This window comes from Pseudophryne corroboree, chromosome 2 (genome assembly GCF_028390025.1).
Source record: "Pseudophryne corroboree isolate aPseCor3 chromosome 2, aPseCor3.hap2, whole genome shotgun sequence".
NCBI classification, from domain to species: domain Eukaryota; kingdom Metazoa; phylum Chordata; class Amphibia; order Anura; family Myobatrachidae; genus Pseudophryne; species Pseudophryne corroboree.
The window spans coordinates 489,963,662-489,990,342 of NC_086445.1; the positions used below are offsets into that span (position 1 = coordinate 489,963,662).

At 44.5% G+C, this 26,681-nt stretch overlaps 1 protein-coding gene and 1 non-coding gene across 9 annotated transcripts in view; both read left to right on the forward strand.

Moving 5' to 3' along the window:
* LOC135030212 (sex comb on midleg-like protein 2) overlaps window positions 1-26,681 on the forward strand; it is a 377,407-nt gene that overhangs the window by 335,947 nt on the left and 14,779 nt on the right. For 6 of the 8 annotated variants that reach the window (XM_063953917.1, XM_063953919.1, XM_063953915.1 and 3 more), the window contains 5 exons: window positions 9,569-9,772; window positions 10,477-10,659; window positions 12,047-12,157; window positions 13,268-13,555; window positions 15,333-15,496. In XM_063953917.1, coding sequence (XP_063809987.1) covers window positions 9,569-9,772; window positions 10,477-10,659; window positions 12,047-12,157; window positions 13,268-13,555; window positions 15,333-15,496 — 950 coding nt within the window. The remainder of the gene's footprint in view (window positions 1-9,568; window positions 9,773-10,476; window positions 10,660-12,046; window positions 12,158-13,267; window positions 13,556-15,332; window positions 15,497-26,681) is intronic. The other 2 variants (XM_063953921.1, XM_063953923.1) reach the window with 2 other exon arrangements.
* Window positions 6,717-6,836, forward strand: LOC135054128 (U5 spliceosomal RNA). Its single transcript, XR_010243376.1, has one exon. It is a non-coding gene; the product is annotated as a U5 spliceosomal RNA (small nuclear RNA).

The following is a 26,681-nucleotide window of genomic DNA, read 5'->3' on the forward strand; positions in this document are numbered from 1 at the left end:
CCTATCACCCGCAAATGCAGTCCTTTCGGCCCAATAAATACAAAAAGACGAGAGGTTCCTCCTTCTTTGCAGGTAGGGGAAGGGGAAAGAAGCTCACAGCGGCTCCAGGTTCCCAAGAGCAGAAGTCTACCCCTACTTCTGCCAAATCCTCAGCATGGCGCTGGAGCTCCCTTGCGGGAGGCCGCTCGGGTGGGGGCACGTCTCAGACTCTTCAGCCAGGATTGGATTCTGACTGGCCTGGATCCCTGGGTGTTGCAAATAGTATTCCAGGGGGTACAAGCTGGAGTTTCAAGACATTCCCTCGTGCCGATTTTTCAAATCGACCTTGCCAGTTTCTCCATCAGAAATAGAAGCAGTAACAGCGGCAATCCAAAAATTATGTCAAGACCAGGTCATAGTCCTGGTACCGTTGTCACAACAAGGGAGGGGTTTTTATTCAAGCCTCTTTGTGGTTCCGAATCCAGACGGCTCGGTCAGACCGATCCTAAATCTAAAGGATCTGAATTGTTACCTAAAAAGGTTCAAGTTCAAGATGGAATCACTTCGGGCAGTGATTGCCAGTCTGGAGGAGGGGGACTACTTTGTGTCGGTGGACATAAAGGAGGCTTACCTGCATGTTCCCATTTATCCTCCTTACCAGGCTTATCTGAGATTTGCGGTTCAGAATTGCCATTACCAATTTCAGACGTTACCTTTCGGTCTCTCCACGGCGCCGAGGGTATTCACCAAGGTGATGGCGGAGATGATGGTTCTCCTGCGTCAGAAAGGAGTCCATATAATTCCTTATCTGGACGACCTCCTGATAAAAGCGAGATCCAGGGAGCAGTTGTTACAAAACATATCACTCTCTCTGTCAATACCAACAACACGGGTGGATTATAAATTACCCAAAGTCACAGTTGGAACTGACGACAAGGTTGTCTTTCCTCGGGATGATTCTGGACACAGAAGTTCAGAGAGTATTTCTTCCGCTGGAAAAGGCTCTGGAAATCCAGAAAATGGTAAAACAGATATTGAAACCATCCAGTGTGTTGATCCATCAGTGCATTCGATTGTTGGGGAAGATGGTGGCGACCTACGAGGCCATACAGTTTGGCAGGTTCCATGCCAGAGTATTCCAGTGGGACCTGTTGGACAAGTGGTCGGGGTCACACCTACACGTGCACAGAAAGATAATCCTGTCGTCAAAAAACAGGATTTCGCTCGTGTGGTGGTTACACAGCTCTCACCTACTAGAGGGACGCAGGTTCAGGATTCAGGACTGGGTCCTGGTAACCACGGATGCAAGTCTCCGAGGCTGGGGAGCAGTCTCTCAGGGAGAAAACTTCCAGGGACGTTGGTCACAACAGGAAGCCTGCCTTCACATAAACTTTCTGGAGCTAAGAGCCATTTACAACGGCCTTCAACAAGCGGTAAATCTTCTTCAAGACCATCCCGTGCAGATCCAGGCGGGCAATGTAACAGCAGTCGCATACATAAACAGGCAGGGCGGAACGAAAAGCAGAGTGGCAATGGCAGAGGCGACAAAAATCCTCCGCTGGGCAGAAAAACATCTACAAGCTCTGTCGGCAATATTCATTCTGGGAGTAGAAAACTGGGAAGCAGACTTCCTCAGCAGACACGATCTCCATCCAGGAGAGTGGGGCCTCCACCAAGAAGTCTTCGCAGAGGTGACAAGTCTTTGGGGAGTTCCTCAAATAGACATGATGGCGTCGCGTCTCAACAAGAAGCTTTGGAGATACTGTTCCTGGTCGAGAGACCCTCAAGCAGTAGCAGTGGATGCACTGGTAACCCAGTGGGTGTTTCCGTCAGTGTATGTCTTCCCTCCACTTCTGCTGATCCCAAAAGTACTCAGGATCATAAGAAAAAAAAGTGTTTGAGCAATTTTCATTGTCCCAGACTGGCCAAGGAGGGCTTGGTACCCAGATCTTCAGCAGTTACTCATAGGAGATCCTCGGCCTCTTCCTTCTCGAGAGGACCTGCTGCAGCAGGGGCCGTGTGTGTACCAAGACTTACCGTGACTACGTTTGACGGCATGGCTGTTGAGCGCTGTATCCTAGCCAGGAAGGGTATTCCCGAGGAGGTCATCCCCACCCTTATTCAGGCCAGAAAGGGAGTAACGTCAAAACATTACCACCGTATTTGGAGAAAATATGTATCTTGGTGTGAATCCAAGAAAGCTCCTACGGAAGAATTTCACTTAGGACGTTTTCTCCATTTTTTGCAGGATGGTGTGGAGGCGGGCTTCCGATTGGCATCAATCAAGGTCCAGATTTCGGCCTGGTCAGTGTTCTTCCAGAAACAATTGGCCTCTCTTCCAGAGGTTCAGACCTTTATGAAAGGAGTTCTGCACATCCAGCCTCCATTCGTGCCTCCAGTGGCACCATGGGACCTTAACGTGGTATTGCGGTTCCTTCAATCGGATTGGTTTGAGCCTCTACAAAAGATAGAGCTGAAATTTCTCACTTGGAAAGTGGTGATGCTCTTGGCTTTGGCATCCGCAAGGCGGGTGTCTGAATTGGGGGCCTTGTCTCACAAGAGCCCTTCCTTGATCTTCCATGAAGATAGGGCAGAGTTGAGGACTCGTCAACATTTTCTTCCGCAGGTGGTTTCATCTTTCCACATAAACCAACCTATTGTAGTGCCAGTAGTTACTGACACATTCACTGATTCATAATCTCTAGATGATGTTAGAGCTTTGAAAATCTATGTTGCTAGAACGGCTCGTATACGGAAAACAGAGACTCTATTTGTCCTGTATGATCACACCAAGATTGGCTGTCCTGCTTTCAAGCAGACTATTGCACGTTGGATTACAAATACGATTCAACAAGCTCATACTACGGCTGGATTACAGTTACCGACATCGGTAAATTCCCACTCCACTAGGAAGGTGGGCTCATCCTCGGCGGCTGCCCGGGGGGTCTCGGCATTACAACTTTGCCGAGCAGCTACTTGGTCAGGGTCAAACACATTTGCTAAGTTCTACAAGTTGGACACCTTGGCCGATGAGGACCTCACGTTTGGTCAATCGGTGCTGCAGGGTCATCCGCACTCTCCCGCCCGTACTGGAGCTTTGGTATAGACCCCATGGTCTTAATGTCGTCCCCAGCATCCTCTAGGACGTATGAGAAAATAGGATTTTGAGAACGTACCGGTAAATCCTTTTCTTTATCATCCACTAGGGGTCACTGGAGTACTCTTGGGATATGGACGGGCGTAGCCGAACAAAGGCACTGAATATTCAAATTTAGGACTCTCCCCCCCTCCATATCCCCAAGTACCTCAGTGTACTGTGCCAGTGTTTTTTCGGTGCTCACAGCACGAACATAGGCTTGTGGTATAACCACACTTGGATTTTTATTTTTTAATTTTTATTTTTAATTTTTATTTTTACACTTAGCACATCCCTTCCCAGTTTCTGGAAAAACATGGGTCCGGGATAGTGCCGCTGCACGGGCAGCGAATGGCGTGTCGGTCCTCACAAAGAGCACCCTCACAGCCACAGGCGCTATAAGAGGAGCGCATGGCGTGTCGGTCCTCACAAAGAGCACCCTCACAGCCACAGGCAGCCACTGTCTCCTGCAAGCTGAACGGAGCTTACAGAAAGAAGCTCCGGCACAGCCAGGATGAGACAAAGAGCTGGAAGAGCTACAGCTGCAAGGAGCTTACAGAAAGCCCGTCACAAAAGAAGCTCGTCACAGCCAGGATGAAAACGGCACAAGGTATGGGTGTCAGGGCGGTCAGCGCACGCTGCCGCCCTACTGTGTGTGATGTTATACTGTAACGCCGCTGAAGGGGTCCTGCTTAACTACCCTACAGAGCGGCCGCACGTCACTCAGCCGCCGGCCGCTCTCACTGTACCCGCCGCTAAGCACGCCGCTGAAGGGTTCCTGCTTAACTACCCTACAGAGCGGCCGCACGTCACTCAGCCGCCGGCCGCTCTCACTGTACCCGCCGCTAAGCACGCCGCTGAAGGGTTCCTGCTTAACTACCCTACAGAGCGGCCGCACGTCACTCAGACGCCGGCCGCTCTCACTGTGCACGCTGCCGAGACTTTACCGTGTGCTAAAGAGCGGCCGCACGTCACTCAGACGCCGGCCGCTCTCACTGCGCTGATGGACCGGCACCAATACAGAGGCGCCGCCGAGAGTCTCCCGTGTGTTAACGAGCGGCCGCACGTCACTCACGGACGCCGGCCGCTCTTCCAGTCACCGCATGCTGATGCCGGACACAGAAACTGGGTACTATTGTTGGAAGGCCCGCCGCCGCCCGCTCTTCCGGACGGCTCCCCGGCGCTATATACAGCGTTCTCCTCCTCTCCCTGCACCCGATACCCGTACGCTGCAGGTAACATGGGGATGGGGGAGGGGAAGTAATGCCCATAGCAGCAGCAAAGGCTGCATGGGTTAAAAATAGACACAAGCAGCAAAGCGATTTTTATACAGTGTCAGGGGCTATAATATCACAGAACTGTGATTATACATGTTATATATATAATATATAATGAAGATTTTTGCTGCCAGAACTGTGTCTGATATCAGTATAAACTGTGATTATATGTTTAAGCAATTTATATATATAATATATATATATGAGGCTTTGGTTTGCAATAGGCTATCAGTGGCATAATCTATTCCACGTTTAACCATGTTTTCTGTTATTTTCTGTTAAGGCTGCAAGATAATAACATTAACTGCAGGCAGTGTAATGGATAACTAAATTCATGTATTTTTACTGTATCCTACACCTGTGTTATCATTGTATAATCTGTATAATAGGCTATTAAGCCTATATATTAAAACTGCAGCAAATAACCTGTACGGTGATTTTATGTGAAAACATGGCATGGCGGCCATTTTAATCATTGCTGTGTTTCCAGTTATAATTCCAGAACATTCCGGCCATACACCTCTACTCCACAAGGAGGCGCAGGGGTGTTAGTGGGAATTTTTAGTTCAGGATAATGCTAGAACATTCCTGCCCTACATCTTTAAGCCACCAGAAGGCGCTGGGGTGTTAGTAGGAATTTGGTTCGGGTTTCATATGCCATGTGAACTACTTTTCACATAAAGAACACTTTAGTTTCCTAAAGATTTCCGTAGAGATAAATATGCTGTTCAGCAATAACATATTTATATATATATATATATATGCCATATAATAACTTCATTAAGTCGTGCAAGTGTCTGTCTGTTGCCGATTATGATGTCTGTCTACATAGCGAATAAGGCTCTAGTGCAGACTAAAAATATTTAATTATTTTTTTTAAGAAACCTATGTTAACATTGGCATTTCAAATTAAAAGAGCGGTAATCGGAGTCTCGAAATGACTCTGCCAGCTCTAACAAAAGACAGTCTTTACAAAGGGCCAATTTCCCTTTGGATACCAAAGGGTTTATGTCACTGGTCTTATAATTTAATGCACGATTCTATGTCAAATCTCACACCGAATAGTGCGGGGTTTTGGACAACCATACATAATCGTTTCCAAAAGGACGCGATCCACCATTGGAAGATGCGTTTCTGTCAAACATTACAAAAACCCAAGATACAGTTGGGTCACTAGAATCTATGTATGAAACCATGACGATCACTGTTAAAAGAAGCTGCAGAGTATATCTGTTAAGCTTCTGCTAACGCCGGTTATTTTCATTGTCGCTAGTTAAGCGCGACAAGGCCAGAGCTTGTTTGCTCCTAAAATAATATACTTGTAACGGCATTTTAACCCTTTATAACAAACAGTCACGCTTTGTAACGAAGGGACGTCACAGTCAGCAAGCCAGTGGTTTGATGACCTCTTTTATAATTGTGGAAGCGCGTCTTTACATGTTACTTTTGCGAGATTTCATGACTTCAACTCATATATGTCTCAGCTATTTACAGCTTAAAGTACAAAACTGATTCTGTCGAACGGTTTGGCAATATGTCATTTAGTCTTTGCTGGTTTATAAACCAGCCAATAGTACGCCAACAGAGTCAGAGTTACTTATTCCCCTCTGTTTGAGCAAAACCAAACAGCTCCGTTGCAGTATCAATCAGCAAGTCATTTACTACAGTTAGAAAATGGATTTTCTGTAGTTAGTATTTGCTTTTTGCAGCCACAAAATTGCATAATTGCATTTGAAATTCACAATGCGTATTTACCCAGTCCGGTTTCTTCATCACAGGTTCTAGCGTTTGCAAATCGCCACAACCATTACCCATTTCATTTCTACCGTTGCTTATCGCTTCCGGTATTTACCAAAGTGATGTTGGGATCATAGCTCATCTCACATAAGAACTATGTATCAACAAAGTTCTTCTAACTTGCGCTACTAAAGTATACTGCGGTAGCAGATCAAGTTCGAAAACAATCGCATCTAAGTCTGTCTAAACGATGTCAATTCCTAGGTAAGATTATAAATATGGTAAGTCAAAGACTTTTACCTACTACACCAGCAAGAACAAAAGTACACGCACTCTAGCGGTACATTGGTGTATTCATCTATTAAGAATAAAGATGTGTTTTCAATTTAGTTCGCCACCATTCACTCGCGTTTTCCACAGAGGGACAAGGGTGCTTATACTCTGGACGACAGTCACAGAGAGTCAGGATTTGTAGTTAAAATCAACTCAAAGGTTCTAAAACACGACAGATTGCTGTCGATAAATGTCCTAGAACTCTGTGCATTTTACAATGCAATAAATGATTCGCTTTCAGTCTGACCAGGCATAGACTCTGGTTTCTCTTCAGAACGAATACATCTTTCGCTTTTTACTAAAGATTTCCGTGGAGAGAAACAACCGTGAGTTTCATGTAATTTTGTTTTTTCATGCCTAGATCACGCTGGCCTTAAGCAGTCAAACAAAGCAACGCCAGTTGTATACACAACAACCAGTGAGAACCAAGAAGCCGCATGGCAATGCAGCAGGTCACTCAAATCTTCAATGGCTCAGAACGCCATTAGGTGAAAATGTCAAGAGATCAATCAGTGAGTGGACATCTGTTAGACAGATGATCTCACCCGTCAGGATTTGGATCTTGAAAACTGGACATTAAATCCAGAGGTGTTTCATATGTGAGTCCACAGAAGGGGGTTGTCCTCAAGTATACATGATGGCATCTCGCCACAATTACAAAAGCTCAGTAGGTGTACAAAACAGTTCACAAGGGCAGTGGCGGTGAAATCTCTCACATTCATGGGGTCATTCAGCATCGTGTATCTGGCTCCACCATTTTCCGCTTCTCTCTCCGTTGCCAAAACGGATCAGAAGACAGTTCGTCACAGTCATACTGGTGGTAGCTCATGGGTTTCGGAGAAGTTTGCTTCTCGAATTTTCAAGGAATACTTGCACACGATCTTAGCCCTCTCATAATACGTCCAACCTGTTACATCAGGGAACATTCTTTTATCCATAGTTACCTATATACCTATTATCTGTATACCTATTATCTGTGTACCGCAGCTGCGGTTGACGGGGTGAGGGTTCAAACCGCCCTCTTAGAAAATAGAGCATTACAGTATCGGTTATACCAACCATGTAACGAAATAGTAAGCCGCTTAAGGCAGCTCATTATTAAAAAATTTCGTGTGCTTACATAGGTTGTAAACCTCGGAAGTTTCCAACATCATACTTCAAGTACCCGTATTCGGTTAAACGGGATGGGATGGAAAACTGCGTTCATCTGCACTAACAGTGCAGGTATCTGTGTGGTAAACGTATTTTCAAAGACGTTTGCCTCTATTTGCGTCTGTAAACATCTTTCTACAAGGTGTCACCAAAGTTCAGACTCTATTTATCCCACCTACAGCGCCAGGCGATTTGAGGTTGGGTTCAGATTTATTACAGTTTTCATATTTTGGAACCCTTTCAACAAAGGGGAATTAAGTTTCATATTTTTTGAACCTTTACAACAAATGAGAATTAAGTTTCTTACTTTGGAAAACATTTTTCTTCTAGCCTTGCCTTCGGCAAGGGTGCTTCGGCAAGGGTTTTGTTTTCATATTTGGGTGCCTTGTATTCCAAGCCACCGTATTTAAGTTTTCTCATGACAAAGCAGATCTTCGGACGAAATCCGCTTTCGTATTCTTCACATCAATATACCAATAGTGGTTCCTGTGGGGACAGCACATTCTAGAATTCTGAATGTGGTACACGCATTACGCGTTTATATATGTACCGAACGTCTACATTACGTGATATAAATACGTTGTTTGTTCTATATAATACTGCAAACTGGGGTTAGCCAGTTTCTCAGCAGACATTATCCAGTTGGATAATAATGACTACAAGTCAGGCTTACTTTAAGGCTAAGTTACAATCGCCTACGTCAGTAATAGTTCATCCCACAGGTTCTGTGGGAATGTCAGACCCAGCGGGTCGTGGAGCGTCTATGACGCGGCTACATAGCCTTCAGTGCACCACGTTTGTGCACGTTTACACGTTATGAATGGTGGCGCCATCAGCATTCAGCTTTGGCCTGCCTACTGTTACAAGTATCAAACAGCTCTCCCGCCCACGAGGGAAGCTTTGGTACGTCCCAAGAGTACTCCAGTGACCCCTAGTGGATGATAAAGAAAATAGGATTTTGGTACTTACCAGGTAAATCCTTTTCTTTGAATCCATAGGGGGCACTGGACGCCCACCCAGAGCAGTTTTACCTGGGTTGTTTTAAGCTCAAGGGAGCTTAGTAAACAAATTTTACTTGGGTGGTGTTAAGCTCAAAGGAGCTTATGGTAACACATTTTCACCGATTGGTTCAAATTATAAAGTTCTATCGGTTAAGGTGTCAACTGTTTAGTTGACAATAAGGTTACAGGTCAACTTTGTGGTTGTCTGTTATGTTATAGGAATTCTCCATTGTCAATCCTCTCTATATCCTGTTCGCTCAGTAAAAAACACTGGCACAGTACACTGAGGTACTTGGGGATATGGAGGGGGGGAGAGTCCTAAATTTGAATATTCAGTGCCTTTGTTCGGCTACGCCCGTCCATATCCCAAGAGTACTCCAGTGCCCCCTATGGATTCAAAGAAAAGGATTTACCTGGTAAGTACCAAAATCCTATTTTCTCCTAGTCCGTAGAGGATGCTGGGCGGCCCGTCCCAGTGCGTACTTTACCTGCAGTTTAGTTATTAGAATTACACAAGTAGTGTTATCTTGGTTTCAGCATGTTGCTGCATTTGGTTCATGCCATGTGCGCGGCATGGTTGAGGGTGTGAGTTGGTAGATATTTCACCACTAGTTAAGTAATTCCTTTCCTCGAAATGTCAGTCTCCCTGGGCACAGTTCCCAGGAGGGGCATAGAGGGAGGAGCCAGTTCACACCCAATGAAAAGTCTTTAGAGTGCCCATATCTCCTGCGGATCCCGTCTATAGCCCATGGTCTTGATGTCATCCCCAGCATCCTCTACGGACTAGGAGAAATGGATTTACCGGTAGGTTATCAAAATCCTATTATAATATAATTTACATTTTTGTAAAGTATGTTTTATTGTTGATCCTATTATTAACGCCTGGATTTTCAGTGTTTTTCTATAAAAGTATGAGGTTTATATTACAGTAGCTACTGTTTTGGTATTTCTAGTCTGTGTTTATGTCAACAAAAATGGCAACTGTGGCCCTCATCTGGATAAGAAGAAAGTGTTACAACTACCAGATCACTTCGGGCCAAGCCCTGTAAATATTGTGCTGCAATTGGCTGTGCAAGCCTGTGTGGACTGTGCGCACCACTGTAAAGTCGTATTTGGATTTCTGAAGTCTGGTCATCATGGGGGAGAAGTTATAACTGGTAAGTTTCTCTAGTCCTTAGTGCTGTTGTCAGATTGATGTTACCACTGAATATTTTACAGTAATTTGAAACATAGTCATCATTACTATTAATAGTTCAGTGTATTCATAAATGTACGCTCTCCCTATTACTTTGCCATTCACAGTGCAAAAGATATTACTAATTTCTACGTAAAAATGGTGTTTCCAGTTCAGTATTAGCAATACAGTAAGCATGGCAGTAGAACATTACTGATTATTTAATCCTTAGGGTGGTATTCAATTAAGTCCTGTAATTTACAGCTAATTGACTCGCCTGGGGCTATCCTATTAGCCCTGAGCTAGCACTTTTCTGGGATTTGGTTTCGAATACCTGAGGCAGGCGATGCCAAACACCTGATAAGTAACCATTTTTCTGCGATTGCAGCTGCAGAAACACATACTGTAGGTCCGTGGCTTTTCGCAGATCCCATGTGTTTCCATGCAAAAATGGGTAATTGGGCACCTGAAAAAAGGGCTATAATTGGATAGCCCAATAATGACCACTGGCCAAAAATAGCTATAAAAGGCTGTTTTTCTTTCGTGCAGCCAATTACCGTGGCTAATAGGATACCCGCCATGTGCTATGAAGTGTTAAAATTACCTATGATAACTGTACTATAAAGTGCTTTGGATTTTGACCCTTTTTTTCCTCTTTTTTTTTTTGTTGTTTTTTTATACCCCTAGCTTCTTTTGATGGTGAGAAACATTCTGTTCATCTACCACCAGTCAACAGTGCATCATTTGTACTGCGCTTCTTAGAAAAATTGTGCCACAGCCTGCAGTGTGATAACCTATTCAGTAGCCAGCCATTCAGCCCATATATGGGAGGAGCACACAGCCCAGGAGACTATGACCGAAGCAAATCCTGTAAGAATCACATAAATGCCATATTTTTGGTTTATTTATTAAGTAACCAAAGCGATCCAGGAGCTGTATTGTGATGCCATCCAGATTTTTATAATTTGGTATCTTTATTTCATACAAAGTACCTGTAGCACTATAAATTTGATGTTATTTGGATACCACTAAATAAATTAATCAGTTGTCAATTTAACAGAGACTTGCAAAGTCCCTTCTTGTTCAGTTTGTTTTTTCCAGGTAACCAAGTCTGACTAACCATACTCAAACTATGTCTACACTCAATGAAAGATTTCACTTTAGAGAGTCCGAAAATGTCTTGACCAAATAAATGGAATTTTGAAGCCATTTTTGGTTTAAATATATAACCACGCACAAATGCGGGAAAGTGTATAGTGTAAAAAAAAAAAAAATACAATCCTTCATTGGTTAAGCTTCCACATTTAAAAAAAAGTCAGTCCATGAACATTGTCATATGCAGTAATCAAGGATAGCCCACAATAGGGCAGGGCTATATAGTAGCAAGGAAACCGCAAACAAACTGGATATAGTGGCAACAATACTAGTTTTCTGTTTTGATGCATATGAGTTTAAATTAATGAAAGGGGAAACCACTACCAAATCTTCTGGGTAATTGTATCCTACATTCTACACTCTGTATTCACTATGATCAATCCTGACAATCTTGAAATTAATTTTAATCGTAGCACCATGATTTTCCATAGTGTTTTATGCTATGTACCCAATGTGCTTTTTTGTGTGTGTAAATGCTGCAGTAAGACAGAACAGACTGCTAAGTAGGGTTGGGTGCGAAATGTTGACAGTCAGTGTCGACATGTTCACAATGTAGAAATTGGCTATGTTGACATTCATCGTGTCAACGGTGATGAAATGTCAACATGTTAGAATGTTGACATTTCATCCTGGTGGGCCAGTGGTGACTTACCATCTCCTGGTGGCTGCAGTGGCTCCATCACAACTTCCGGGTCCTGGCAGTCATGTGACCGCTACTTCCGGGTCAGACCTCCGATCTCTAACCCTTCCCCTAGTGCCTAACCTTAATTTCCTAATTTGCTTGCAGCCTAACCCTAATCCATCTGGTTTCACACTTGGAGTCTGAGATTAAATAAATCATACAATACCTTAATGAAGATATATATATATATATATATATATATATATATATAGATAGATAGAGATCTATATATATAGATAGATAGAGATATAATATATATATATATATATTAGCTAGTGTACATTTTATAGACTAATATTTATTAGACCTTTCCTGTAATGCCTAGTCATTTCAAGGTACAGTAAGGTAGTTAGGCGTTTCATGAAATGATTTATTTGAGTAAGAGGCTTTACTCAGTGTACTGCTTCTCTTTTTTTTAAGCAAAAGAAGACATTGTTGACAGAACCAACAAAAGGTTTCCACAAGAGTCTCCCACTTTCACAGCTCCACTTTCTCCGAAGTTACCCAGGACAGAAGCTCAGCCATCTGAAGGTAGCTTGCCATGATCATTAATGTACACTTCATAAGCGAGAGTCTCATGGTATCGGGGAAGTGGTTTATTTTCTGCCGTTCAACCAAAAACATAAATGTAATTTTGTTGTCATGCTTCAAAAATAAATAACTATATATTTTGGTCTTTTACGGTGTATTAGAACATGTGATGTGATTGGTGCACTGTTACCAAGCAATTTTTAGTGCTTTTACTGGCAGAACACTTTCAATATCATTTGACTTGAACTTGTTGTGTCAGCCACAGCTAACGTTTTCCATTTGTGAAATAATTAGAAATGGATGCAACTGTTGATGATAAGGGAGTTTTGTCAAATAAATCTGGGAAGAATTCCATTAAATTTTATCGTGTCTATTGAAGTTCCAAAAATAACAAAAAGCACAGCCTTTGGTGCCAAACCTTCTGGCACTAGCTGAGCTGTTTTGGAAAGTTTTACATGCATAGAATATGCCCACATTTTTAATTACATTTTCTCAAAATTAAGAATCACTGTTTTGAGAAGTATTATTTATTGAAGAATATTTAACCTCATTAAAAATAGTTGTGTTTGTTCAGACCTAAGCAGTGCACTGTGTGTGTGGTGTGTTTTCACTGTGGTTTATCCCCATTGTACCATTGTACCAATAGGCGCTAACAACAGTGGGTACTCTTGCCACATACTGACAGTCTGTGTAAACCTGCATACTGTATGTCTTTGTATTACTCAAGCTACCGGCTGTAGAACAGAACAGGGAAATATTATTGAGTTAAATATGCTAAATGCTTAGAAACATAGTTTTCATAACAATTTATGCAGATAAATAAGTGTGTTAATGTATACAGAACCAATGTATATATTCTATAGCTTAACTAGGGGACCACCGTCGTCTTAATTGCCCTTAATAACTGCCCCTCAAGGGAGTAAAATGTGTTTGATAGAAATGCCCAAATGGGAACACACACTTCCACTACTTAAATGCTGGGAGACCATCTGCAGTTAGTGGTCACTGAGCAGTGGATATTAGCACTGAATGCACAGCACTGTGCAAGCACTATATGTGACCTAATACAGACTAACTCAATTTTATTTCTGCCCTTTCTTGAATCTTCAGCATCTGAAACATTACCAGTGGAAGAAACTCACACTCCAAAAGATCACAGGTACTCCGAGGAATTCATGGATTCCACACACAACACAGTTACCCCTCCCAGTCCTTCACCAAGAAACTCTGCTGAGTACCACTCAGTGGGCAGCATACCAACATTTTACCAGGCCTCTCCTCAGCCAGTGACTCCTACCTCAAACACTGCTCCTCTGGTACGTAGATCATCCTCAGGCTTAGCAGGAAGCAGCTGTTGCTATGAAACTGGCAGGAACCGGATGCACAGGAGGATTGAAGGTAAACTTGCAGAAGTCTTAACACCCTGAGGTGGCCGAGTTAGCTGCAGTGTCCCGGTAGCAGCATAATGAATTGATGATTCTGAATGATGCTTAGTTGATGATCTATGCTCTTTACGTGTGAGCAAAACCTGGCTACTATATGTTTTATTTACTGTAGTTGTTATATGCACAGACACATAGAGACCTGATCCTGAGACAGAAGCATGTATGGCTACTTATTTGTATGTTTGCAGTAGCCTGCATACTACCATATGCTAGTGCCAGTACCTGCCAGTCTTACCTTCATGCGTATGCTTTGCACTGCCATAATCATTAGTATTGGGGCTTGCATCAACCCCATGCTGGGTGCAAAAGATCCAGCTGAAACAGGCGTCCTATCTGTCCACACGCCGTCAATGAACATGGAGTGCCTCGGGAATGCCCACACTGATCAGTCCATCCACACTCTGTCTCTATCTGTGTATATTGCATGCTGCATTCTTGATTTTTTTTTTTTTATATATATATATATATATATATATATATATATGTATATATGTATATATTAATATTTCTTTTTTTTGCACTTGCAAACAGAATCAAAAAACCGCTTATCACATTAAAAAGTGGTGCCTTGGTCTCCTACCAGAAATATCACATTAGGGAGCAAAACAGAATTGGTTTAGCCCCAGGATTGATTGACTCTTTTCTGAAGACAAACTTCTGGTGCCTCTTATCCAAAGGTCCTGTTAATGTCTGAATGCATTTCAATAAAATGTATATTTCCTGGCACTTTCCAAGGGTAGGATGAGCAAACCATGGAATTATTCATGTAGGGGTATCCTGTTAGTTCACTGGTTATCTTATATTTATATGTCCTATATGTAACCAATGTAGCACACCCAACATGTTAACCTCGACTAGTACTGCAATGAAAAGTACATGTTTCTGATTCACTTGCAAGGATGATTATTTTATCTCTTTCATTAGATGTCATCCGTTGCAAGCATTCCCTATTCTGCCCAGTGTAATCCAATGTAGTGCACCTAAAATGGCAGCCTCCGCTGGATCCTTCATGGGTAGGAAAAAAAAAATACTGCAACTGATGACCCAAAATGGCTGCCACACCCTTTGTTGTATCTCCATGGTCTCTGTATTCCATGCATTTGCTTACCCTCACATACAGGTGCATTTGCACAAACGTAGGCTTGTGAAATCACAGACAATCATTAGCCCTGCACCTGTCCATGAGTGTAAATGATCCACACTGTGCATGTAAATCACCTTGTTCTAAAAGCACAGACATGACCATTTCTTACACTAAAGTATCTCAGAAAAGAGCATTATCAATGGACATAGCATGAAAGTCTTATTGATCCAAAGATCATATTGCCTACTACTGGAGTCAGACAAATGTGTTTTATTGGCATACGCTGCAATAGGTATTTTTTATTTTACTTTTTTTTACTTTTTTTTTTAAATTAATAAAAATATTTACAAAACGTTGAAGTTGATATACCGGTTATTTATAATAGTTATATTTTTTGCATGAAAAGACATTGGTGTTATTTGGTTATTGTGGATAGTTACTATAAGAACCTAGGAAGCAGCATTTTTGTTGGAGAGGATGTGCAGTAGGATGAATAAATGAATTCAGGGAAGAAGTTTGGGCAATAAAATCTGAAAAAGGAACTGTGTAAGTGTGCTTCTTGTAGTACATTTTTCAGAATACAGTTCATAGGTTTTTTTGTTATTTTGTTCTTAATTTATTGTAACACAAATCTCTGTCTCTGTAGCTGCAAGTTCCACCACAGGACCAGATCTTAACTCCTCTGAACGGGAATCTTCAAGAACCCAGAGTAAAGATCCAGCCAGCTGGTCGGTGGATGATGTCATGCACTTTGTAAAGGAAGCGGATCCTCAAGCACTGGCCCCTCATGCTGAGCTTTTCCGGAGACATGTAAGAGCATTTCTAGTAACTAACCCACAAATGTTTCATCATAGTGCTGTCCAGTCTCTGCTGAGGTGGTAGAGAGGACATACATTTAATTGGGTGTGGTATGACGTTTCTACATGATCTGAAAGACGATACTTTGTATGTGGGGGCAGTATGGTCTTAATATTGACAATCCTATTTTAGCTGCACCTTATTTGCAACATAACCCTAATGTCCTGTTCATAATGTCGACATTACAATATCCATAATTTGAATGTTGACTCACTGTGGGATATCCAATTACCCGCGGTCATTTACCATGGGTAATGATATCCCCGGGGCTATCCAGTTAGCCCTGATAAGCATTTTTCTGGGGGTTCCAAATTGGATAACCTGTACAAAAACATTGGCGAAATATCGGCAAATATTGTCTTTTTACACCCAATGTTTTATCGTGGCTAATTGGATACCCACCTCTGACTACATCTCTGCTAAATTATATACTTTTCCTTAACATGTTGCATATTCTACAAGAATAGCTGGAGAACATCAAAAGCATTTGGTGTTCTGGAATCCCGACCGACGCCATACCGATAGCTGGGCGAGCGCAAATGAGCCCCTTGCAGGCACGGTGGCGCGTTACGCGCCCCACGCTATTTACTCTCCCTTTAGGGGGGTCATGGACCCCCAAGAGGGAGAAAGTGTCAGTATGCCAGCTGTCGGGATTCCGGCGCCGGTATACTGTGCGCCGGGATCCCAACAGCCAGCATACTGAAGACCACCCCTCAGAAGTGGTGTATGGTCATCTTCCACTGTAAGCATGATTCACTGGGCAGAAAAGAGAAGTTGATGCACTAAGAGGTATATACACTATAGGGACATTTATCTTACCTCTTGTTGAGGCGAAGCAGGAATCAATAACACTGAAAACTCCCCGCTGTGTCTTAGCCTTTGGCCTGCCGTACTGCACATTGCAAACAACATGAGATCTTGTGAACAGCGCGGACCCCCACATAAGCTGCTGCAGGTATTTATACATACCCGCTGGTAATCCTGTGTGTAATCCTCTTCCATCCCCATACAACAGTATGCCAATAGTAAAATCGTTAGATGTTTGCAAATAATGTAGAGAAAAGTGATAATTTGCTACGTTATCAACGAGGTTCGTTATGTCAAATAGAGCATTTGGCCCTTACCAACCACCTCTTCTATTAAGTCCCATCCCATGCATCTTTTATTAAAGCAAGATACTGTACTTGGAAATAAAGGGCACCTTCTTGCAATTTCATACCGAAACTGTACATTTTATTTTTAAATAACGTGGTTTTATTGTGGAAAAAATGGAATACAATTACAATCATTTGGCAAAGCAATCAGATATGATAAATGTATCACAGAGCATAACAATCTGCAACCGTATCTATACATTTAAATTACTTGTACAGCTAAATCTGCTTTTGCATGGTGTGAATTTTTTTTATGTATTTTTTTTTTCTCTAGCTTATTTGTATATGTGCTAATATTGTTGGTAGAGACAATAAACATGTTCTGTTTATATGCTTCCACCGATGGTCAAAGCAAAAGACTGATATTATGTAGCAGCTACTTTGTTCAAACCAAAAACATCAAAGTAATGTACCTTAAAGTTAATCAAGGAGACTTGACCAAGATGTAAAACAATAAATAAAAAATAATTGTTATAATTTTAGGCAGTAAGGCGTATCTAAGAGAGATTTACTCTGTTACCTAAAGTGAGATTTAAACATAAATATGTTGATACAGAATTCCAGTAAGCACCATGATTAATCAGCTAAGCATACTGTTTTGTGTGCTGCCTATTTGCTGTGCTTGAGTAGACTGCTTAATTGAGTTAAGAGCTGGGTTAATGGGTCAGCAGAAGTAGGCAATTTATTTTTTCCATTAATCTTTTTTTACTGTTACCCTTGTAATTGTAAATAGTTTCTCAGGAATTTCATCTATACTTTTTCTTTGTTACCTTGCTTAATACTAGGTATTTAGTATACTCTGCTTCCGTCATTTAAATGTATCAAAACAGGGCCACATGTCAATAACATTTCGCTAGCATCCATAAGGGATATTGGGGACACATTAGTACGATGGGTATAGACTGGGTCCAAAGGAGTCAGTGCACTTTAAATTTCTTCAGCTGGGTGTGCTGGCTCCTCCCCTTTATGCCACCTCCCACAGGCAGTTTAGAAAAAAGTGCCCTCAGGAGAGGATGCACATCTCTGCAGCTCCAGAGAGTTTTTCTTCAGTTTATTTTCAATCTTTGTTATTTTCGGTATGCTGTTTGTGCAACAGCATACCTGCACCTTGGGAGTTAGGGGGGCGGTCACCGACCTTTGCGAGGTGTCAGAGCCGCTTTCCCGCTGCAGGACCACCGTCCTGAGAGGTTGTTTGTTCAGCGGGGCACTTCGCCTTGGCTGTCTCATTTGCAGCACACCGCATACCCCTAACATTAGCCTGAAGGTGAAATTGGTGGAGAGTACAATGGGCGGGCCCCGCTAGGGGGGGTCGCCCGGTTCAAGGTGCGGCTGACACGCAGGGGAGGCATCCGGGACCCTCCTGGGTACGCTGGCAGCGGTTTAGTAAAAACTTGCGTTTATGTTATGTTTTACACTGTTTGGGAGACATTGCCAGTATAAATAACCCTGAAGCTCCGACGCCATTACAGGGGGCAAAGCTTTATCAGAGCGGGCTCAGCTGCATTTTGGCGCCTTCCTCTGCATAGAGCAGCAGCAGCAGGCACACACAGCTCCTCCAGACAAGCAGGAACATGCTGGAAACTTGGTACAGGGTGTATCTCATGGGTAGAGCCGCTATTGTGCACATTCTGTGTCCCATGGGGAATATATATGTCTATAACATATACAGTGTTTCACTGAATACAACTACTACCAGTCTCACTGGGGCTAGGTGGTTTGGGTGTGCTGATGCCTTTCTCTCTGTCTCCCCCTCACATACAGTAAGGGCAGGCTTGCATTATACTTGTCTGTGTGTATGTGTATGGCTGTATTTTGATTGCAATCATGGTAAAACAGAAGTTATGCAAATGTGTGTAACTCCAGATTCTCCCCCTCTGTCATCTGGCTCCATTTCATAACAATGCAGTCAGTCCTCACAAATCATTGAGAAGGCTGTGGGGGAGGGCCCCGAGCCTTCCTGGCTAGGTGCAATCAAAACTATGTGTGATATGTCATCTCAGCTCACTGCAAATGCCCATAAAACTCAGCAATTACAGCAGGCTGTTGCAGACCTGGCTGCTAGGGTGGATGTCCCTCATCACCCCATCTCTTCAGGTCCACAAAAACGTGGATTGCCTGCCTTACTCTCAGATTCTGAGCACTTTCCCTGATTCTACTGTATTAGAGGACCTATTTAAGTTGGGCTGGCTGAAGTCTATCTACACTGCAGCAGGTGTATCACAGAGACCGGTCATTGCAGGTTGCTGGATGGCCCATGCCATTCATACGTGGGCTACTCAGATTCAGGAGGGCCTCTCAGGGGATATGTCCCTGGTTACTACAGTGACTCTCCTAAAACACACTCAGGACACTGCACGCGTCCTGTGTGATTCTGTAAAGGAGATAGGCAATATCATTGCTAGGACCACTGCTATGGCCTTGTGGTTGCGTCAGTGGTTTGTGGACGCAGAATCCAAGCGCAATGTGGGGAGTCTTCCCTTTTCAGGGGAATGGCTTTTCGGGGGAGAACTGGATGCGTGGATCTCTAAGGTTACTGGTGGGAAATCCACATTTCTCCTCTCTGGGGCCCCGCCAGCTAGAAGGACCTATCCAGGACCATCTACTCAGTCCTTTCAGTCCACCAGATTTCGATCTAGGGCCAGAGGTGCCTCCAATGCGGCTAGAGGCATGCCTAAGAAACCAGCCATTGCCGGCTCTCAGGAACAGAACACCAGTTCAGCTTCCACTAAAACCTCAGCATGGCGGTGCACGCCCATCCCGAGGGGATCTCGAGTTAGGAGCTCAGTTACGTCACTTCAGCCACATCTGGGAAAGTTCCTGCCAGGATGCCTGGGTCAGAGAACTCATATATTAAGGATACAAGCTGGAGTGCTCCTCCCAACGGTTTTTCAAATCAAGCTTACCAGCTTTGGAGGATACACGGGCTACGCTGCTGCTTGCCATCAACAAGTTGGCTCAGTCACAAGTCATTGCTCCAGTACCACTGCAACAACAAGAGCAAGATTACTACTCCAATCTGTTCGTAGTGCTGAAACCAGATTGGTCAGTAAGACCAATTTTGAATCTGAGGTCCTTGAACCCTTTCCTAAAAAGGTTTTCAAGTTTAAGATGGAATCTTTGCGAGCAGTGACTGCAGGTCTGGAAGAACAGGAATTCCTGGTATCCCTGGATATCAAGGATCCCTATCGCCATATCCCGATTTGGCCTCCTCATCAGGCTTATCTGAGGTTTGCCCTGCTGAACGCTCACTACCAGTTCGAGGCTTTGGCTTGTCTACACCTCCGAGGGTGTTCACAAAGGTGATGGCGGAGATGATGTTCCAGCTCCGAGTCCAGGTGGTCACGATTGTCCCTTACCTGGACGATCTCCTGATAAAAGGCAAAATCCAGGGAGCTTCTATTACTCCATATAGATCGCACTATTCAGCTTCTGTCTCACCATGGGTAGATCCTCAACTTACAGAAGTCCCACCTGGAGCCATCTCAGCGGCTCCTGTTCCTGGGAATGATCCTGGATTATGTGACACAGAAAGTGTTCCTACCAGAGGACAAAGCGAGAACACTCCGGGAGATGGTCCGCATGGTTCTCCTACCTGCTCGAATATCCATCCATTTTTGCATAAGATTGTTGGGAAAAATGGTGGCCTCGTACGAGGCAATCCAGTATGGAAGGTTCCACGCTAGAACATTTTAAATTGGATGTCCTGAGCAAGTGGTTCGGTTCACATCTTCAGATGCATCGGGTGATTCAGCTGTCACCTCAGGCCAGGATTTCACTCCTGTGGTGGCTGCAGTATCCCAACCTCCTGGAAGACCAAAGCTTAGGGATTCAGAATTGGATCCTCCTGCAAGTCTGAGAGGATGGGGTGCTGTCACCCAAGGGGCTTAGTTCCAGGGCAGACCACGAAGCCCTACTTCCGTTCAACATTCTGGAACTTCGGGCAATCTACAATGCTCTGATTCAGGCCTTTCCTCTGCTCAAGGATCGGGCGATCCAGGTTCAGTCGTACAACGCCACGGCAGTGGCGTACATCAATCGACAATGAGGGACAAAAAGCAGGGCCTGCATGCAAGAAGTGTCAAGGATACTCCTCTGGGCAGAAAGAAATGCAAGAGCACTGTCCTCGATCTTCATTCCGGGACTGGACAACTGGGAAGCGGATTTCCTGAGTCATCACGATCTCCACCCAGGAGAGTGGGTGCTACACCTTCAGGTGTTTCAGCAGATCATCGACCGGTGGGGTTGCCCACAAATCGACATGATGGCGTCTCGCCTCAACAAGAAGCTTCACTGCTATTGCTCGCGAACCAGGGATCCTCAGGAGAGCGCAGTAGATGCTCTGACGTTGCCTTGTCCGTATCGGCTGGTCTACCTATTTCCTCCAATTCTGTTGATTCCGCGGGTGCTCAAGAGGATCAGACATCAAGGCGTTCAGGCAATCCTGATTGCCCCGGATGGGTCCCGGAGAGCTTGGTACATGGATCTTCTGGGGATGTCCATAGAAGACCATTGGCCTCTGCCGCTAAGAAGGGACTTTCTTCAACAAGGACCGTTCGTCTACCCGGACTTAGGCTGCTTCGTTTGACAGCATGGAAGTTGAGCGGAACATCCTAGCTCATAAGGGCTTTTCCAAAAAGGTCATTGCTACCATGGTTCAGGCCAGGAAACCTGTGACGTCAAAACACTATCACCATATCTGGAAGAGGTATGTCTCCTGGTGCGAGGCACGCACTTATCAGCCTGCAGAGTTCCATTTGGGGCGGTTCCTCCGTTTCCTGCAGGCTGCTGTGGATAAGGGCTTACGTCTGGGTTCAATTAAGGTCCAGATTTCCGCTCTCTCCATTTTCTTCGAGAAGAAATTGGCAGTGTTGCCAGAAGTTCAGACCTTCTTGCAAGGGGTGCTTCATATACAACTTCCGTTTGTGCCGCCCACTGCACCTTGGGATTTGAATGTGGTATTGAATTTTCTACAGTCCTCCTGGTTTGTACCTCTGATGACGGTAGAAGACAAGTACCTCACGTGGAAGATGGTGATGTTACTGGCCCTGGCTTCTGCTAGAGGTGTCTCAGAATTAGGGGCCTTATCATGTAAAAGTTCGTATTTGGTCTTTTACGAGGTCAGAACGGAGCTCGGGACTCGACAGCAGTTCCTGCCGAAGGTCGTCTCTGCATTCCGTTTGAATCAACGTCTTATAATTCCGTGTAGTTCTGGCACTTCTGCTCCTCCGGAGGCATTGGATGCTGTGCGAGCCTTGAAGGTTTATGTCAAGAGAACGTCTCGAAGCAGAAAGACGGATTCCTTGTTCGTGCTGTATGATGCGCAGAAGAAAGGTTGCCCTGCTTCAAAGCAGTCCATTGCTCGTTGGCTTAGACTCACTATCCAGCAGGCCTATGTGCATGCAGCCTTACCTGTTCCACAGTCTCTGAAGGCCCACTCTACTGGATCAGTGGTGTCTTCCTGGGCGACTGCCCATGGAGTCTCGGCCCTGCAACTGTGCCGATCTGCTACCTGGTCGGGGAAGAACACCTTTCTGAAGTTCTACAGATTTGATACCCTGGCCAAAGAGGATACCGTTTGGGCAGGCGGTACTGCAAACGTCTCCGCACGTTCTGGAAGCTTTGGGACGTCCCCATCATACTAATGTGTCCCCAATATCCCTTATGGATCTAGAGAAAATAGGATTTTAATACCTACCGTAAATCCTTTTCTCGTAGTCCATTAGGGATATTGGGCGCCCGCCTCAGTGCGGTGACTTACTGCAGGTGGTCTGTTGTATGTTACCTGCTCAGCTGTTAAATAATCAAATATTCATTCTGCGCTATTTATAGACCGGTTTTATAAAATGAGTGAAAACACATGCAACCATAAAATAGTTTTTAATGTATAATTTGCACCAAAAAGTGCATATTCCAACACAAATTAGGATAGTAAAACATCAATTATTTAAAAATATATATACACAATAAATCACATCCGTATATCCTACTACTATGCATGCAATACCTTAAACTATAAAAATACACTTCCAGCTAATCTGGCCATTAATAGAGGTGTATCAATATACTAAATAAAATCAGTGTACTGTCAAGAACAATACTCTGTGATGATGAAGAAATTCTTTGAAAGAACTGGAACCTTAGTTCCCTTCAGTCCCGCAAGAAGAAGCACGGAATATCCTATTAGACAGTACTTTCCAACCAGTAGAAATCAGTTACACAGAAACACTGTGTGATACTTTGTAAATAGATTCTGTTCGTAGCACACCGATAAGTGCATATGCTTAATTAAGCCATCTGTGAGGTAATTAACAGGCTCACCACTCATATGATGGATACGGCAGCTTTCCTACTGCAGGGTCAGCAATGTTGAATAGGAAGAAGCCGGCTGGGAGGCACCGGACGTCTCCGTTCTCCCCAGATACAGTGCCTGTATCTGCTGTGTGGATTTCACTTTCATTGTATTACAGCTATATCTTTCACTGTATTCTGTACCCTAAGGGACTAGGTGCGTCAGGGTCTCGTATATAGTGCTTCACAATATTTACCGTCAAGTGTATTCTATTGTGTACTCAGGGGGACATGTGCTAAGAAGTGATAAAAGTGGAGAAGTGAGCCAGTGGAGAAGTTGCCAATGGCAACCAATCAGGATTTACGTAACATTAATAATTTGCATACTATAAAAGTATACAGAGCAGCTGATTGGTTGCCATGGGCAGCTTCTCCACTGGCTCACTTCTCCGCTTTTATCACTGCTTAGTACATGTCCCCCTCCGTCGCATACTACCGGATTTATTCTCTGGTGTTGTGTACTGTGTGCGCAGTCACATACTAGGGGATTTATTCGCAGGTAGTGTACTCTGTCTGGCTGTATCGTACTCATACGCTCTGCGGTTACATTCACTAAAATGTCTAACGTAAAGGGCGGGAAATCCATAGACGTTCCTGTATCATTCAGCGCATGCGCCAGGGATTTGCCTGAGGGGGAAGCTTTGTATGATGGTCTGTGTAATATGTGCCATACATCTCCCAGTCAGTCCGCAGCTCCTGTAACCAATCAGGAGCCACCTTGGGTGCTTGTGACACTCCTTACGCCCCCTATGGGACCTCCTATGCCATTGCAAGCCACATATTGTCCTTATGGTAAATCCGCCTTGGGCGGATAATTTGTCTACCCAGTTGCAGCAATTGAATCAATCTTTGGTTAGACGTAGACCTATCCCACGTCACTCTGGTGTCTTGGGGTCATCTAAGTGGGCCACTTCCTCACAATCCTCTAATCTCTCGGAGGATTCTTCTGATGAGGATGGGGAGTATACTGACCCGTCAGACACTGATACAGCTGCTTCTGATGAGGAATCTACAACTCAGGTTGATGTCCCTGACCTAGTGGTTGCTATTAAGCAAATTCTACAAATAGATGATGCTACAAATAGATGATGATGTGTATCCCACTACTGTGTCTGAGAAACCTGATAAGTTTAAACGTCAGAAGGTAACTAAAATATTATTACCGCATTCTGACCATTGAGTAGACATACGTCAAGAACCCTGTTCTTCGCCAGGAAAAAAATTCTCCCTATCTAAAAAGATGGTAGCTCGTTATCCTCTCCCTTCTGAGTTGTGTAACAAGTGGGAAAATTCGCTGCCGGTGGATTCCCATGTCACCCATCTTGTGGTGTCATCTACTCTGCCTGTCACTACTGTCACCTCACTGAAGGAACTGACAGATAAGTGTGTGGAGGGTTGCCTGAAGTCTATTTACTCCCTTACAGGTGCTGTACGTAGACCCACTGTAGCAACCTCCTGTACTGCAAAAGGAATTGAAGCATGGGTTCAGGCATTAGAGGAGGAACTGCCTAAGGATATATTGGACATTGCAAGACAGTACCTGTTTCACGTTTACCACCGCCGCCTATTACATTCAGGAGGTGTGATAGCGACCAAGGCATCGACTAAGTCCATCCTGGCTCGCCGTATTCTGTGGTTGAGGTCGTGGAAGGTGGACCTGGACTCCAAAAAGACCTTGGAGGTGCTCCCTTTTAAGGGAGACATCCTATTTGGGGAAGATCTCAATAAGATTGTGACTGACTTAGTGGCTGCTAAGACTGCATTTCTCCCGAATACTAATCCTTCTGCACAAAATGCAAAAGGTACCACTTTTCGTTCCTTTCGGCCTCAAGGGAAAGCAAAAGGTCAGGCATTCCCGAGACAATCTTGTGCTCCCAAAACCACCAAGCCCAAGGCAAAACAATCCTGGGCCGCCCATCAGCCTGCTTCTAAACAAGACAAGCCTGCTGCATGATGGGACGGGCCTCCCCCTGGGAGACCCCAGGGTGGGAGATCGACTTCTGCAATTCACCCAGGTCTGGTTAAAGACCACTTCAGATGCATGGGTGCGAGAAGTTGTCTCTCACGGGTACGCAGTCTCTTTCAAGAGATGTCCCCCTCGCCAGTTCTGCACAACGGTTATCCCTTCGGATCCGTTGAAGGCGAAAGCTCTACATCTGGTTGTGCGTTCCCTCCTGGATACAGGAGTGGTAGTGCCAGTACCTATGTCCCAGAGGACCCCGTTTCTAGTCCCGAAACCCAATGGGTCTTTTCGGCCTATACTCAACCTCAAATCACTGAACCAAACGTGGCTGGCCTGCGAACAAGCAAACATTGGCCAGATGGATTAGAATGGTGATTGCACAAGCTTATGCACAGGCTGGTCTTCCATCTCCTGCTGCTATTAAATCCCATTCTACTCAGTCTGTTGGGCCTCCATGGGCGGCCTGCCAATGCGCGTCCGCTGAACAATTGTGCAAGGCGGCAACCTGGTCCTCAGTGAACACGTTCATTCGGTTCTATGCCTTTGATACTTCCGACTCCCAGGATGCTTCCTTTGGATGCCGGGTTCTCATACTCGCTACGGTGCGTCCCCTCCCATGAGGGAATGCTTTAGGACATCCCCGATGTTTTCCCTGTGGAAACCAATGTACCCCGCTGCAGAAAAGGAGATTTATGGTAGACTTACCACTGTTAAATCTCTTTATGCGAGGACTGCACGATCGCATTGGATGTTACAGCTGTCTCAGCCCATTTGACCATGCCAGTGAAGTGGTTAACTGATCTGTGTTGCAGTACACTGGCAATTTTGTCTGTCAAATACATAAAACATCTATCTATCTGTATATTTCTATATTTATACTGCAAACCCATGAGTGGCTTAGGGTAGAGGTTCTCAAACACGGTTCTCAAGGCACCCCAACGGTCCAGGTTTTAGGTATATCCATGGCTCAGCACAGATGGTTAAATTCAATTGACTGTGGTGCCAATTAAGTTACCTGTGACCAAGCATGGCTTTGCTTAAAACCTGGACCGTTGGGGAGCTTTGAGAACTGCGTTTGAGAACCTCTGGCCTAGAGCTTAAGCTTAACACTCAAAAACTTTAGCAAGATGAATGCAGCTGAATCAAAATCCTAGTTTCCCATTGGGTTTCCTGCCCAGGACACTATTATCTCTTACATAAGCTAAAACTGTATAGAGGATTTTATCATCTAAGTCAGTGGTCAGGGACCAGGGGTAAATTACCCCAAATGGGGTAAAAATGAAATTCCTGGGGGTAATGGACAGTTGCGCTGCTGAGACACAGCCCCGTCCAGCACCGGCCGGTTCGCGATGTGACATGCTGACGTCAACCGTGCTCCCTCCTGCCCGCCCTGCGCTGTGCTCCTGGCCGCCCTGTGCTGTGTTCCTGGCCGCAGTGTGACATGCTGACGTCACACCGCGCTCCCTCATGCCCGCCCGTTTTCCTGCGCTGTCCTGTCTTCCCGTCCGTGGCCCGCCAACCCACACACAGAACTTGAAGTGTTCTGTGGCTGACCGCTGGCGGAGTTCCGCAGGATCAGACAGTGGCCCACATAACAGTGGGAAATTCCCACTGATATTACTGAGGTGAGGATGTGACCATCTGTCTCCTAAAAGTCGTATGTCGTCGTGTC